A 17,375-nucleotide genomic window follows, 5' to 3' on the forward strand; every position below is an offset into this window, starting at 1 on the left:
TGATCTTTGTGGAACCCGTTGGCTGTTCTAAGTACATAACCCATTGACTTTGAAGTGTACTGTGTTTGTTTTATCCAGCGCTTTGATTGGCCTGTGGTTGCTGCCTAGATTTGCGACAACAAAGTGAGCAGGTTGCCTGAATCGAACTCCCACAATCGAGGGGGAGAACAGGGGCTGCCTGTTGGACGGGAGCACAAAGCACCTGTTCATTGTCCTGTGAGAAACTGAGTGCCGCTACAGCCAGGGCCCAGGTAATGTGACACCGCTGTGAATTCTCCTGTTACCGTCCTGACAGACAATGGATCTGTGGCAACCATTCATAATCTGTGACCTGGGAAGGTTATTCCTTTGACAACACTCAGATCCAGTGCAGTTTTAAACTCTCTTCCTCCATTGCGGGTGGCATTTCAATCCGGCAATATCTTCTTGGCCTACAGTGGAGGGACACGGTGGTGGGGGTTGCTCAGAGAGAGAGGGGGGGGCGGTGGTACGGCACGAGACACCTTTGCAAAAAACATGCACAGGTCGCGACTAAAAATCGAAGATAAGGAGCTAGACTTTGAGTTTGAGATCGTCAACGTGCAGTTCAATGAAGTGGGGCAGTACGGCTTGAGACTGACGGTGGAAAACCCGCTCCTCGAGGGGTCCGGGGTGGGTGTGAAGCTGCGGGTCAACGATGGCGATGTGTTGCGCACCAACACCGGGAGCACCGATATCGTCGCCCAGACGAACATCAACGAAGTCCACACGGTCCTCAAGAAGAAATTCGTCTTCCGGCTTCCTAAAGGTAACAATAGTTTCAGGGTTAAAACAGAAAGTATCCCGTAGAGTTTTACGTTAATGTGGAGATGCCGGCGTTGGACTGGGGTGGGCACAGTAAGAATTCTCACAACACCAGGTTAAAGTCCAACAGGTTTATTTGGTATCACGAGCTTTCGGAGCGCTGCTCCTTCATCAGGTGAGTCCGTCAATTTATCAGCGTCACAAGTAGGCTCACACTAAAAGCAAATTGCTGCGGATGCTGGACTCCGAAACCAAAAGAGAAAATGCTGGAAAATCTCAGCAGGTCTGGCAGCGTCTGTTAAGGAGAGAAAAGAGCTGACGTTTCGCATCCAGAAGACCCTTTGTCAAAGCTCATCTTAACACTGCAATGAAGTTACTGTGAAAATCCCCTAGTTGCCACATTCAGTTTGGGTACACTGAGGGAGAATTTAACACGGCCAGTGCACCCTAACCAGCACGTCTTTTGGAATGTGGGAGGAAACCGGAGCACTGAAACGGAATTTGGCGGCACGGCGGCACAGTGGTTAGCACTGCTGCCTCACAGCGCCAGGGGCCCGGGTTCGATTCCGGGCTTGGGTCACTGTCTGTGTGGAGTCTGCACATTCTCCTCCGTGTCTGCGTGGGTTTCCTCCGGGTGCTCCGGTTTCCTCCCACACTCCGAAAGACGTGCTGGTTAGGGTGCATTGGCCATGCTAAATTCTCCCTCAGTGTACCTGAACAGGTGCCGGAGTGTTGATTGGCCACGATAAGTTGACCTTTAGTGTCAGGGGGATTGGGAGGATAAATATGTGGGGTTATGGGGACAGGACCTGGGTGGGATTGTTGTTGGCGCAGGCTCAATGGGCCAAATGGCCTCTCTCTGCACTGTAGGTTCTATGATTCACCCGGAGGAAACCCACGCAGACACGAACCCGGGTCCCTGGTGCTGTGGGGCAGCAGTGTTAACCACTGTGCCCCAGCCCTGGTCATTATGTGGCGGATTGTCTGGCTGTGCCCGTCGCAAGATCGGAAAATCCCGCCTGAGGTCAACGGACCTTTGCATGATTCCCGTGGCAGGCGGGATAGGAAAGTTCCGCCCATACAGTGCAGAAAAGGCCCTTCGGCCCATCGAGTCTGCAGCGCTAAAGACGCGCTAATCTCGTTTTCCTGCACTTGTCCCAGATCCTCGAACTTTACGATATTTCAACCGCTCATCCAAATATTCCGATTGAAAAAAATGCAGTACAATTTCAAGTTAAACCACAGCGGATGCAGATGGTGAGGGCGGGATACAGGAGTTATACTTTTGTACCTGATTCTGAAGGGCTGTGATACCTTGAGTGGGCTTATAGTTGCTGCAATGCAGTAATACTGGAACTCTGATCAAACTGCGCTGTGGGAGTCCCTTCAACTCACACAAGACTGTAGTGGTCCTGGAGGAAGGTCCACCTTCTCAAGAGCTATCAGGGTTGGGTTTTAATCGCCCGCCTTGCCAGCGATGCCTGTCTGAATGTGAATTTTTAAAAGCCTGTGAATGTCTTCCAGCACAGTAATAGATACTCCCCAGTCCTAGTCTGTGACATGCATATTAAAGATTTAAGTGTACGCATGAGATAAAGGAATCTCTGGCTGGTGGCCTTGTGCACGCAGACATGTACCGGGTGAATTTTGCCAGGAACAGGAGCAGAACCATTTCACTGTCCACTGACCTGTTCGGGGAGCTAGTGTTCAAATTGGAACATAGTCGGTGATTTGCGCCAAGGGATGTCATTGAGTGGTGGTGGCTGGTTGGATGGATGGACGGATGGATGGACGGACATGATGCGCGATTAATCCACTCGGGAGGCTGGATCGTACCCGGGAATAAAGGCTTTTATTAGCAACAAGAATAGAGCATACTGCTTAACAATACAATCCCAGACTAAGGGGGTCACTAGGAAGTGCAGTGACCTTTATACTCCTATAGGGAGGCGGAGCCAACCGGAGTGTACCACAGAACAATGCTAACAGGTGGAACACCCCAACCCTAACCCCAACAGTAACAAGAGTAACATACGTACAAGTACCCATAGTGATAACCATCTATGGTTCAGTACCCATAGTGGTAACCATCTATGGTTCACCACAGGACATTTATCCTTTATCTTACCTCTGTTACACCTCACTTGCCGAGCGTTTGAAGTCTTCATATTGCTTCCTGGGATACTGAAGAAGCTCTTCCAAATAGGGTTGCCAACTGTGATTGTACGTATCCCTGGAGGTATCATTACCTGACTTTCCGCCATGTTCCATTAGTCGGCCAACACATCCGCCCTTGTGACGCACTGCCTTCCGACAATTGGAAAGCAAGAAGATTCATTACCCAATTGAATGGTGCCTGACTGCCAGCCAAACAGCCAATTTCCTCCCATTCTCAATATCTGGTCAAAAGAAAAATTCAAAGAAAATAACTAAAAAATCAATATTTTTTGATGTGTCTGGATGATTTTTCTCCAGGGTTGCACACAGTCATGTGCTGGAGATTGATCTTCAGTTCCTGGAGGGGGCGCAAGGTACGCAACTCGATTCCAAAACTCCCATTGTTGGCCTTTTTGACCTTTCACCCTCTTGATCCACTGCCTGTATCTTAACTCCCACCAAGTCCCATTCACTCACCATCCGCATTGTTTCCTGGGCTAAAAATATTGTCAGTTTAAAATCCTCATTGCTGTGCCCAGATCCTTCCAAGGGACCCCCCTATCTCTGAAATGTCCTCAAGTCCGAAAAAAAAGCCTCGGATGCATTTGCACTCCTCCGATCCTGGCCTCTTGTGTATCGGTGGTTTTAATGTCTCCTTCAGCAGCTGTGCCTTCAGCTGCCTGGGAGCTAAGCTCTGGAATAGACTCCCACAACAACTCGACATTGCTGCCCCTCTCTCTGCCTTTAATACCTTCGTAAAAACAACCCTTTGGTCACCTGTCTTAATATCACCTAACCTGCACATCTTTGGACACTAAGGGAAAATTTAGCATGGCCAATCCACCTAACCTGCACATCTTTGAACTCTAAGGGGCAATTTAGCATGGCCAATCCACCTAACCTGCACATCTTTGGACACTAAGGAGCAATTTAGCATGGCCAATCCACCTAACCTGCACATCTTTGGACACTAAGGGGCAATTTAGCATGGCCAATTCACCTAACCTACACATCTTTGGACACTAAGGGGCAATTTAGCATGGCCAATTCACCTAACCTGCACATCTTTGGACACTAAGGGGCAATTTAGCATGGCCAATTCACTTAACCTGTACAGCCTGGGGCGGCACGGTGGCACAGTGGTTAGCACTGCTGCCTCACAGCTCCAGGGTCCTGGGTTCAATTCCTGGCTTGGGTCACTGTCTGTGTGGAGTCTGTACGTTCTCCCCGTGTCAGCGTGGGTTTCCTCCGGGTGCTCTGGTTTCCTCCAACACACCAAAGATGTGCGGGTTAGGTTGATTGGCCATGTTAAATTGACCCTTAGTGTCCAGGCATGCGTAGGTTAGAGGGATTAACAGGGTAAATATGTGGGGTGACGGGGATAGGGCCTGGGGGGGATTGTTGTCAGTGCAGATTCGATGGGCCGAATAGCCTCCTTCTGCACTGTAGGGTTTCTATGATTTCTATGATTCTATGATCTTTGGAAGGGAAGGAAACCGGAGCACAGGGACCCGGGGTTCGATTCCCAGCTTGGGTCACTGTCTATGTGGAGTCTGCACGTTCTCCCTGTGTCTGTGTGGCTTTCCTCCGGGTGCTCCGGTTTCCTCCCACAGTCCAAAGATGTGCAGGTTAGATGGATTGGCCGTGCTAAATTGTCCCTTAGTGTCCAAAGATGTGCAGGTTAGATGGATTGGCCATGCTAAATTGTCCCTTAATGTCAGTGGGACCTGCAGCCTTAATGTGTGGGGTTACGGGGATAGGGACTGGGTGGGATTGTTGTCGGTGTAGGCTTGATTGGCTGAAAGGCCTCCTTTTGTACTGTAGGGAATCTGTGATTATGTCCCATTCACTCCTGAGCCACAAAACCTCACCTGACACCCCAACGTCGTACTGAGGGAGTGCTACACTGTCAGAGGTGCTGTCTTTCCAATGAGATAACAAACTAATGTCATGTCTGTTCGCTTGTCTACGTAAAAGATTCAATGACAGCAAGTAAAGAGGAGGAGGAGTTCTCACTGGTGCCTCAGCCAACATTTATCCTCCAACCAGCAGCTGAGTTATTTATTAATGTTCTTTATGGGATCTTGCCATACGCCATTTGGCTGCCAACACTTCAAAAGTACCTCAGTGCGCTGTGAAGGACTTTGGGATGTCCCAAGAATGGCTCAGTAAATGCAAAGCTTGCTTTATTTTCGCAGGCTATTGTCAAAATGATAAAAACCACGATGTTCGACTGCGCATCGAAGCTTTTCGCGTAACTGGCTCAGCCCCCAAGAGTGTCAAGAAGGAGGGCGAGGCGTTCTTCGCCATCTACCCCCGCACCAACGCGCCCAGGATCAATGTTTTTGCCCAGGAGCACGAGGACTTTTACTGCTACAGCAACATTGTGGCCCTGTTGCGCGTGCAGGGTGACGAGCTCTCAATGCATTGTGGGAGGATGGCTTGTAACGTTTCCTTCCACGAGGTGCGGCTCCCGAAGGAGGCAGCGCCCCGGGGCGGCTCCTCAACACGGGCGAGCAAGGAGGGAGGGTACTCTCATCTCCTTACCTCAGGCTTGCCCCCAGGCCCAACGCTGGAAGTGCCATCGTCCTTCCCAACATCATCACCACAACAATGGACAACACCGCATTCACCCATCCCTCAGGTAGGAGCTGAATATACTGACTGAATTTTTTATTGGATTGATCTGAGATGTTTCTTCAGTGGTGAAGTGTTGTGAATCTAGATGCGGATTGTCAAAGTCCATAAGACCTTAAGATATAGTGTCATGTGAATGTACCTTTAAGAAAGTTTTTTTTAAAATCAGACAGTTTACAGCTTCAGTGATGTCATTAGGGGGTGGAGCTAAAATGTGGCAGTCAGGTGATAGGGGTTTTTTCCCTTTGGGCTTTTAGTTTTGTTTTGGGGGGGTGTATTGGAAGCAGTTTAGCAGTAAGCTAAGAAGCAGTCTCTCTCTCTCTCCTCCTGTTCTTCTCTTTGGTTCTGAAGCTATTTTAGCTGAAGGAGAGGTTTATTGCCACCTTACCTTAAAGAAGCTGTGTTTTGGGAAACAGATTTGACTACAACCTCTTCTGAGTTTCTTCACAGGGGATTTTCAGCACTCAATCCAGGAGGCTGGATTCCTGTAACAAGTGGGTATTAACCTATGCTGTATTGTATTTTTTGGAGGGTTTTCTGTATTGGATGTCGACTTTGGTTTCAAGTAAAGTTCGTTTATTAGTCACAAGTAAGGCTTACATTAACACTGCAATGAAGTTACTGCGAAATTCCCCTAGTCGCCACATTCCGGCGCCTGTTCGGGTACACTGAGGGAGAATTTAGCACGGCCAATGCGCCCAACCAGCATGTCTTTCAGACTGTGGGAGGAAATTGGAGCACCCGGAGGAAACCCACGCAGCCATGGGGAGAATGTGCAGACTCCACACAGATAGTGACCCAAGCTGGGAATCGAACCCGGGTCCCTGGTGCTGTGAGGCAGCAGTGCTAACCACTGTGCCACCGTTCCGCCTCCCTTTGGTTGAAACACATTAGAGATATTTCCTTAAGAGTTACACGTTATTGTGGTTGTTGTGTTTCTTGTTTGTAATGGTTAAAAGTTCCTGCTAAGTGTCTTACTATACATAACTACAATATTCTTAATTAAACTTTGTTTTTGATAAAGGCTCCTCATGGGTCAGTTAAATCGCACCTGGAGTGAAATCTCGCATGCTCATCCTAGCCAAACTCAACGTAAAAAATTACAGGTCAGGCGAGCTTCACCTTGAGGTATCGAACCTGACTTGTAACAATAGGAGTAGAATTAGGCCATTCGGCCCATCGAGTCTGCCCCGCCATTCAATCATGGCTGATAAGTTTCTCATCCCCATTCTCCTTCCTTCTAGCCGTAACCCTTGATCTCCTTACCAATCAAGAACCTATCTATCTCTGTCTTAAAGACACCTCAATGACCTTTGCCACAGCCTTCTGTGGCAAAGAGTTCCACAGATTCACCACTCTCTAGCTGAAGAAATTCTTCGCCATCTCAGTTTTAAAGGAGTGTACTTTCACTCTGAGGTTGTGCCCTTGGATTCTAGTCTCTCCCACGAATGGGAACATCCTCTCCACATCCACTCTATCCAGGCCTCGCAGTATCCTGTAAGTTTCAATGAGATCCCCCCTCATCCTTCTAAACTCCATCGAGTACAGACCCAGAGTCCTCAACCACTCCTCATATGACAAACCCTTCCTTCCTGGGATCATTCTTGTGAACCTCCTCTGGACCCCCTCCAAGGCCAGCACATCCTTCCTAGGTATGGGACCCAAAACTGTTCCCAATACTCCAAATGGGGTCTGACCAGAGCCTTATACAGCCTCAGGAGTACATCCCTGCTCTTGTATTCTAGCCCTGTCGACATGGATGCTAACATTGCATTTGCCTTCCTAACTGCCAACTGAACCTGCACATTAACCTTAAGAGAATCTTGAACAATGACTCCCAAGTCCCTTTGTGTTTCCGGTTTCCGAAGCCTTTCCCCACTTAGAAAATAGTCTCTACCTCTATTCTTCCTCCCAAAGTGCATAACCTCACACTTTCCCACATTGTATTCCATCTGCCACTTCTTTGTCCACTCTCCTAACCTGTCCAAGTCCCTCTGCAGTCTCCCCACCTCCCCACATAACGTCCTGTTATGTATAATAAAACAATAGGAGTAGCCCTTCCAGAACATTCCGTCGCCATTTGACTGGATCAATGATGATATTTATAAATCGCATAGAATCTCTACAGTGCAGAAGGAGGCCATTCGGCCCATCGCGTCTGCACCAACCACAATCCCACCCAGGCCCTATTCCCGTAACCCCACACATTTACCCTGCTAACTCCCCTGACACTAGGGTCAATTTAGCATGGCCAACTAACCTAATCCACACACCTTTGGACTGTGGGAGGAAACCGGAGCACCTGGAGGAAACCCACGCAGACACGGGGAGAACGTGCAAACTCCACACAGACAGTGACCCAAGCCAGGATTGAATCCGGGTCCCTGGCGCTGAGAGGCAGCAGTGCTAACCACTGTGCCACATCTTGATTCTGTAACCCTTAAGATTGAAGTCTAACAAAAACAAGATGTGCTGGTTAGGTGCGTTGGCCATGCTAAATTCTCCCTCAGTGTACCTGAACAGGCACCGGAGTGTGGCGACTCGGGGATTTTCACAGTAACTTCATTGCAGTGTTAATGTCAGCTGACTTGTGACACCAATAAATTTCAAATAATATATCGGCTTTTGGATTGTCTCTCCTGTGGCCTGATGCAATTTGGCCTTTCGTTCATGAGGATGTTTCCTTTTCAGGAGATGGTTGATGATGTCATCTCAATATTGTTATGGAAGTTAATAACAATATCAGAAGAAGCATCCTGCCATTGGCCGGGGAATGCCAATAAACTACTCATCTAACAGGGCGCTGGTTCCTTCTGAGTACAGGGGCGGCATGGTGGCACAGTGGTTGGCACTGCTGCCTCACAGCTCCTGGGACCCGGGTTCAATTCCCGACTTAGGTCACTGTCTGTGCGGAGTCTGCACATTCTCCCCCGTGTCTGTGTGGGTTTCCTCCGGGTGCTCCGGTTTCTTCCCACAGTCTGAAAGACGTGCTGATTAGGTGGATTGGCCGTGCTAAATTGTCCCTTAGTGTCAGGGGGATTAGCAGGGTAAATATGTGGGGTTTACGGGGATAGGGGTTGGATGGGATTGTGGTCGGTGCAGACTTGATGGGCTGAATGGCCTCCTTCTGCACTGTAGGGATTCTATGAGATTCTATTTGTTATGGTGAGTGGGTGGGTAAGTGGAGCTGAGTCCACGAAAAGATCAGCCATGATCTTATTGAATGGCGGAGCAGGCTCGAGGGGCCAGATGGCCTACTCCTGCGTCTAGTTCTTATGCCCTTATGAGTTTTGGTTGCTGCCTATGTCTTCCACAGGGGCTTTGATTCATATTCGTTCATGCATTGTGGGTGTCATTGGCTAGGCCAGTGTTTATTGCCCATCCCTAATTGTCCTCGAGGATGTGGTGGTGAGCCGTCATCTTGTACTCCTGCGTTCCCTGTTGTGTAGGCGCACCCACAGTGTTGTTAGGGAGGGAGTTCCAGCAATTTGACCAAATAGTGATGATACCGACTTTGGGTCACTGTCTGTGCGGAGTTTGCACCTTTTCCGCGTGTCTGCATGAATTTCCTCCGGATGCTCTGGTTTCCTCCCACAGTCCAAAGATGTGCAGGTTAGGTGGAATGGCCATGCTAAATTGCTCCTTAGTGTCCAAAGATGTGTGGGTTAGGTGGATTGGCCATGCTAAATTTCCGCTTAGTGTCCAAAGATGTGCAGGTTAGGTGGACGGGCCGTGCTAAATTATCCCTTAGTGTCCAAAGATGTGTAGGTTAGGGGGATTAGTGGGGTAAATATGTAGGGTTACAGGCTTGGTAAGATGGTCTGTTGGAGAGTCAGTGCAGACTCAATGGGCTGAATGGCCTCCTTCTGCACTGTAGGGAGTCTATGATTCAAAGTTTATGGTTTTATATATTTTGTCTTGCCTGCAGAATGAAAGTGTGGAAGACACCAATCCGGATCCTTCTCCAGAACCGCCTGAAGATAGTCCGCCCTCTAGTTTGGTGGAGGAATGTACCATCCATCAACGGTTGCCTAGCGATTGCAGCTTCCATCTTTCCTCTGCTGAGCAGACTCCCACAAGGACCCCTATAGCACTTCCTCACATGCCTGTAAGTACGACGGATCAGGCAGAGCTGACCGAGGGAGTAAGATGTTAAAATGATCTGATGGGTTTGGGCAAAACGATTTCCTCTGGTGGGGGAACTTCAAGAATGAATCGCAAAAAGTTGGTTTGCAGGTGCAGCTGGTAATTAAGAAAGCAAATGGAATTTTGTCCTTCATTGCTAGAGGGATGGAGTTTAAAAACAGTGAGGTTATGTTGCAGCTGTATAAGGTGCTGGTGAGGCCACACCTGGAGTACTGAGTACAGTTTTGGTCTCCTTACTTGAGAAAGGATATACTGGCACTGGAGGGGGTGCAGAGGAGATTCACTAGGTTGATTCCGGAGGTGGGAGTGTTGGCTTATGAGGAGAGAGTGAGTAGACCGGGGCTATACTCATTGGAATTCAGAAGAATGAGGGGAGATCTTATAGAAATATACAAGATTATAGATAAGATAGAAGCAGGGAAGTTGTTCCCATTGGCGGGTGAAACTAGAGCTAAAAAGTAAAGTTAGTAAAGTTTATTTATTAGTCAAAAGTAAGGCTTACATTAACACTGCAATGAAGTTACTGTGTAATTCCCCTGGTTGCCATAGTCCGGCACCTGTTCAGGTCAATGCACCCTAACTAGCACGTCTTTCAGAATGTGGGAGGAAACCGGAGCACCCGGAGGAAACCCACGCAGACACGGGGAGAACGTGTAAACTCCACACAGACAGTGACCCAAGCCGGGAATCGAACCCGGGTCCCTGGTGCTGTGAAGCAGCAGTGCTAACCACTGTGCTACCGTGCCACCCCGACTAGGTGGCACGGTAGGGATAGGGTAGAACTAGAGGGGCATGGCCTCAAAATAAGGGGGAGCAGATTTAGGACTGAGTTGAGGAGGAACTTCTTCACACAAAGGGTTGTGAATCTGTGGAATTCCCTGCCCTGTGAAGCAGTTGAGGCTACCTCATTGAGTGTTTTTAAGGCAAAGATAGATGTTTGAACAGTAAAAAAATTAAGGGTTATGGTGAGCGGGCGAGTAAGTGGAGCTGAGTCCATGAAAAGATCAGCCATGATCTTATTGAATGACGGAGCAGGCTCGAGGGGCCAGGTGGCCTACTCCTGCTCCTAGTTCTTATGTTCTTATGTTCTTAAGGGACGTGAATTAAAATTTACAGCTGGGTCAAGCACATTGTAATTGAGAAACTCTTATTTTCACACACAACCTGTTAGAAATCTGAAACTCACTTCCTCAACAGGCTGGGGATACGGGCCTCATGACTGAGATGGAATGTTTTTCTTGGATGCTTTCCCACATTCTATCATCTGTAAGCTTCACTCATTCAGCATGTCCGCCATGACTCTCACCAATTTTTACAGATGCATCACAGAAAGCATCCTTTCCGGATGTATCGCAGCTTGGTACGGCTCCTGCTCTGACCAAGACCGGAAGAAACTACGAAAAGTTGTGAATGTAGCCCAATCCATCACTCAAACCAGCCTCCCATCCATTGACTCTGTCTACACTTCCTGCTGCCTCGGGAAAGTAGCCGGCATAATTAAGGACCCCACGCACCCCGGACATTCTCTCTTCCACCTTCTTCCATCGGGAAAATGATACAAAAGTCTGGAGGTCATGTACCAACCGACTCAAGAACAGCTTCTTCCCTGCTGCTGTCAGACTTGTGAATGGACCTACCTTATATTAAGCTGATCTTTCTCTTCATCTTGTTTGTGACTGCAACACTATATTCTGCGTGGCACGGTGGCACTGCTGCCTCACAGTGCCAGGGACCCAGGTTCAATCCCAGCCTCGGGCCACTGTCTGTGCGGAGTCTGCAAGTTCTCCCCATGTCTGCATGGGTTTCCTCCGGGTGCTCCAGTTTCCTCCCACACACCAAAAGACATGCTGGTTAGGTGCAGTGGCCATAGGATACTCTCGCTGTCCAATCAGTGGCCAATGTGTGCACCCACTGTCCAACTAATGATGCTGAGCTCCAGAAGCCAAATCAAGCTGCCCCAACACTGACAGAACATTAGTTCCATTGTCAAAGCGGGGGTGCTGCCAATGTGGATATGTGAGAGAGGGATAAGGGGATATGGGGAACAGGTGGGTGGTGGGTTTGAGACCAGGGAGAGATCATCTGATTGAATGGCGGAGCAGGCTCAAAGGGCTGAATTTGCTTCCTTCTGCTCCTAATTCCCATGTTCCTCAAGATGGAGGGGGCCTTCTGAAGAAATAAGGTGCCAAAATTCAAAGCCGGCACAACTACCTGACCGCCGCCGTAAACTCCCTCCACAGGATGTCTTATAACCACAATCGCTGCTTCTTGGCAATTGTGGTTGTGGGGGAGTTCAGGGGGTTAAATTGCAGGATGGAGCGTTGGCGTGGGGAGGCCACCCCCCCATCCGTTACCCGGGTTACGGGCCTGGGAATCCTCAGCTGGCTCAGGATGAGTGCGCTTTATAGGTGCTTCAATTGACTTAAATAGATGCCACCACCTGCGTAAGAATGGGTCACCTTCACCCCCCCCCCCCCGCTACCCACCACAATGCCTGGGCACCTTCTTCCAAAAATGGCCTGGAGGTGGGGAAATCTTGGCATTTATTGCGAAAGGGGCTGGAGTATAAAAGTAGACAAGTGTTGTCGCAATTGTTTCAGGTGTTGGTGAGACCACATTTGGAGTATTGTGCCCAGTTTTGGTCTCCTTATTTGAGGAAGGATGCGGTGGCATTGGAGGCAGTTCAGAGTTGGTTCACCAGATTGATTCCAGGGATGAAGGGGTTGAGGAAAGATTAAACAGTTTGGGCTTTTACTCGCTGGAGTTTAGAAGGATGAGAGGGGGACCTGATCGAGGGATATAAAACTTTAAGTGGGATTGATAAAGTAAATGTAGACTAAATGTTTCCCCTTGTGGGGCAATCTCGAACAAGAGGTCACAGGTATAGGTTGAGAGGTGGTAGATTTAACACTGAGATGAGGAGGAACTACTTCTCGCAGAGGGTGAATTTGTGGAACTCGCTGTCCCATAGCGCGATGGAGTCTGAATCATTGAATGGTTTCAAGAGGGTAATAGATATATTTCTAATAAAAAAACTGATTAAAGGGATATGGGGAACATTATTTTATTCATTAGTGTCACAAGTAGGCTTATATTAACACTGCAATGAAGTTACTGTGGAAAATCCCCTCGTTGCCACACCCCGGCGCCTGCTCGGGTACACTGAGGGAGAATTTAGCACGGCCAATGCACCCTAACCAGCACGTCTTTCAGACTGTGGGAGGAAACCGGAGGAAACCCACGCAGGCACGGGGAGAACGTGCAGACTCCGCACAGACAGTGACCCAAACCGGGAATCGAACCCGGGTCCCTGGCGCCGTGAGGCAGCAGTGCTAACCGCTGGGCCAGAGCAGGTGGGGAGGTGGATTGGAGACCAGGGAGAGATGGGCCGTGATCTGATTGAATGGCGGAGCAGGCTCGAAGGGCTGAATTTGGGGGTTAGCAGGGTTAAGATGTGGGTTACGGGGATAGGGCCTGGGTGGGATTGCGGTCGGTGCAGACCCGATGGGCCGAATGGCCTCCTTCTGCACTGTAGGGATTGTATGATTCCATGATTCTATGCCAGGAATTGCCTACTTCTACTCCTGGTTCCCATGTAAATGCTGGCAAACTGGCACGATGGCCAGTGGGCATGACAGTGTGAGCTTGCCATCCACCCTCCCCCACGCAACTGCATTGAAAATTGCGCCCGATGTTTGCTGAATGCTTGTGGCCAGAACAAGTAATTAGTTAGCTTACATCCGCAGCTTTGTTCCTCCGTCCCTAGTAATTTAATACTATGTGATTATCGTGTGTTTAAGGGAGATGCTGTCTCTGCCAATTTAATGCTCCATTATGCTCCTCTGTGGCCCGAAGGCCCCCGGGGAGGCGAGCAAGGATATTGGCAAAACAAATTATTAATTTTTAATTCATTAAAGTGCGGATATTTTTAGAAGCTTCATAAATGGTGAGACACGGGGATGGGGGAGCTGGGGAATGGTGACAGTTCCCTCGGTGTGCATGAAGGCAAGATAGGATAGTGTCGGTAATGAGAGAGAATGATTAAACAGGGCGGCACCGTGGTTAGCACTGCTGCCTCACAATTCCAGGGACCCGGGTTCAATTCTCGGCTCAGGCAACTGTGTGGTGTTTGCAAGTTCTCCCCCGTGTCTGCGTGGGTTTCCTCCGGGTGCTCCGGTTTCCTCCCACAGTCCAAAGGTGTGTAGGTTAGGTGGATTGGCCATTCTAAATTGCCCTTTAGTATCCCAAGATGTGTACAGTAGTGGGGTAAATAGCATAGAAACATAGAATCCTACAGTGCAGAAAGAGGCCATTCGGCCCAGCAAGTCGGCACTGACCACAATCCCACCCAGGCCCAATCTCCATAAGCCCATACATTTACTCGAGCTAATCCCCCTGATGGCTAAGGGGCAATTTAGCATGGCCAATCCACCGAACCCGCACATCTTTGGACTGTGGGAGGAAACCGGAGCACCCGGATGAAACCCTCGCAGACACGGGGAGAACGTGCAGACTCAACACAGACGGTGACCCAAGCCAGGAATCGAACCCGGGTCCCTGGCGCTGTGAGGCAGCAGTGTGAACCACTGTGCCACCATGCTGCCCATACCTGGAATTAATACCTGGAATGGGTGGTTTGTCTTATGAGGAAACATTGGGTGGGCTAGGCTTGTATCTTTTAAGTTTAGTTTATTTATTAGTGTCACAAGTAGGTTTATATTAACACTGCAATTAAGTTATATGAAAGTCCCCTAGCCGCCACACTCCGGCACCTGTTTGGGTATACCGAGGGAGAATTCAGCATGGCCAATGCACCTAACCAGCACGTTCTTTGGACTGTGGGAGGAAACCGGAGCACCCGGAGGAAACCCACGCAGACACGGGGAGAATGTGCAAACTCTGCACAGACAGTGACCCAAGCCGGGAATTGAACCCGGGTCCCTGGCGCTGTGAGGCAGCAGTGCTAACCCACTGTGCCACCGTGCTGCCCATCTGCTGGAGGTTAGAAGAATAAGAGGTGGCTTAGCTAAAACATGTAATTTCTTGAGGGGTATTGACAGAGCGGATGTGAATAGAATGTTTCAGAGAATTATCGAATCACAGCACCATTCAGCACAGAAGAGGCCCTTCGGCCCATCGAGTTCTCACCAACACATTAGGAATTCCCACCTAATCCCATCTGCCAGCTCTTGGCCCATAGCCCTGAATGCGACAAGTGCTCACCCAGACTCTTTTTGAAGGATGTGAGGCAACCCGCCTCCACCACCCTCCCAGGCAGCGCATTCCAGAACGTCACCACCCTCTGGGTAAAAAAAGCTTTTCCTCGCATCTCCCCAAAACCTCCAACCCCTCACCTTGAACCTATGTCCCCTCATGACTGACCCCCTGTGGGAGAATCTAGTGATTCAAGAAGGCAGCTCACCACCACCTTCTCGAGGGTGGCACAATGATCAGCACTGCTGCCTCACAGCGCCAGGGAGCCGGGTTCAGTTCCAGCCTCGGGTCACTGTCTGTGTAGAGTTTGCACGTGTCTGCGTGGGTTTCCTCCGGGTGCTCCAGTTTCCTCCCACTGTCTAAAGGTGTGTGGGTTAGGTTGATTGGCCATGCTAAAATTAACCCTAGTGTCAGGGAGATTAGCAGGGTAAATATGTGGGGTTACGGGGATAGGGCCTGGGTGGGATTGTGGTTGGTGCTGACTCGATGGGCCTCCATCTGCACTGTAGGGATTCTATGAGGAGTCTATGATTCTAGGAACTAGGGATGGGCAATATATGCTGGCCTGGCCAGCGATGCCCATGTCCCACGAATTGTGATGACTTCAGCCAGGCTAATGAGGTTGGCTTGCTGGAGTATGAACTGCCTGAATCAATGAGTCCTAATTGATGGTTAAATCAGGGAGCCTCATGCTCCCTATTTAAAGCAGGTGTGTCAGACTCCCAGCCTGCGTTCAGCAGGGGGCAACTGGAGAGCTGGCTGTGTACAGATGTATGGTGTAAATAAAGTAACTTGGTGACGGGACTTTCGCCCCCGTGGAGTTATTACAGAATGAATAAAAAGAAAAATCTCTTTGGGATGGTGCTGAGGTTACGAAAGGCACTATACAAATGCAATCCTTTCTTTCTTACTGTGAGGACTGTCATTGCTTTGATTTGTGCTGATTTGATTTGAGTAAGAATGCGTCGGAGACCTGTTGGAGCTATCATTCCACGTGTAGTCCAGGTCCAGCGATGAACCCGGATCAGTGTGTGTGTCTCTCTCGTGGAGGATTCCCACTCGTTCCCGTCACTGAAAATGAGAAAAAGGCCAGCGCCATAATCTCTCTCTTTGTCTCGTTTGCCCCCATGCCCCGAGGCAGCATTGGCGACCATGTTACATTATATGAAGTCTTAAATCGAATGACTGATGCGACTGAAGATAGAGACACACTGTGTCCTGGAAAGAGCTACCTAAAGTACGTTTGGCTAGAATAACAGTTTGAAAGAATCCATTGTTCTCCCAGCTGCTGGGAAACCCTTGAACCTATTCCATTTTCTTGTGGATACCTACATACGAAAGCTCATTGCGCCTGATTATATATCAGCACCGCACGCGTCGCTGAGAGCGCTTTATACTTTGCCGGTCCTTCGAGCTGAAAAGCAGCCTCGTTAATGATTCTTGCTAGTTCTGAACTTTCAAATTATCGATGGCTGCCACGTAACCATAACGATTGTAAAGAATCGGGCAAAATTGTGCTGTTTCAGCATTACACTCTGAGACATTAACCCATTAGAAGGCACATTCCTGTCTGGGTAAGTGTTGGCCAAAGTACAAAACATTGACCTTTTAACCGCGCCATCGCCGCCAGAGAGAACCTTTCCCTCAACGGGTTCATGGTCAAAGAGTTTTTTTCAAAGTTTTTTATTTATTAGTGTCTTACATTAACACGATGTGGAGTTGCCGGCATTGGACTGGGATGGGCACAGTAGGAAGTCTCATAACACCAGGTTAATTGACTCTGTCTACACTTCCCGCTGCCTCAGCAAAGCAGCCAGCATAATTAAGGACCCCACGCACCCTGGACATTCTCTCTTCCACCATCTTCCGTCGGGAAAAAGATACAAAAGTCTGAGGTCACGTGCCAACCAACTCAAGAACAGCTTCTTCCCTGCTGCCGTCAGACTTTTGAATGGACCTACCTTGCATTAAGTTGATCTTTCTCTACGCTCTAGCTATGACTGTAACACTACATTCTGCACTCTCTCGTTTCCTTCTCTATGAATGGTATGCTTTGTCTGTATAGCACGCAAGAAACAATACTTTTCACTGTATGTTAATACATGTGGCAATAATAAATCAAATCAAATCAAAATAAAGTCCAACAGGTTTATTTGGAATCACGAGCTTTCGGAGCGCTGCTCCTTCATCAGGTGAGTGCGTATGTATGGCCGCCTTCACCCTCTCATTAACAAATATTATAACAAACTCCATTCCACATAAGAAGGAAGACTCACCTAATGACGGGGCAGTGCTCCGAAAGCTCGTGATTCCAAATAAACCTGTTGGACTTTAACCTGGTGTTGTGAGACTTCTTACATTAACACTGCAATGAAGTTACTGTGAAAATCCCCTAGTTGCCACACTCCGGCGCCTGTTCGGGTACACTGAGGGAGAAT

General features: G+C 48.9%; 1 protein-coding gene across 1 annotated transcript in view; it reads left to right on the top strand.

Moving 5' to 3' along the window:
• The first annotated feature begins 516 nt into the window (after positions 1–516).
• ccdc33 (coiled-coil domain containing 33) overlaps positions 517–17,375 on the top strand; it is a 289,497-nt gene continuing 272,638 nt past the window's right edge. The window contains exons 1-3 of the mRNA XM_078199812.1: positions 517–787; positions 5,139–5,584; positions 9,506–9,685. Coding sequence (XP_078055938.1) covers positions 517–787; positions 5,139–5,584; positions 9,506–9,685 — 897 coding nt within the window. The remainder of the gene's footprint in view (positions 788–5,138; positions 5,585–9,505; positions 9,686–17,375) is intronic.

This window comes from Mustelus asterias, chromosome 29 (genome assembly GCF_964213995.1).
Source record: "Mustelus asterias chromosome 29, sMusAst1.hap1.1, whole genome shotgun sequence".
Classification (NCBI taxonomy): domain Eukaryota; kingdom Metazoa; phylum Chordata; class Chondrichthyes; order Carcharhiniformes; family Triakidae; genus Mustelus; species Mustelus asterias.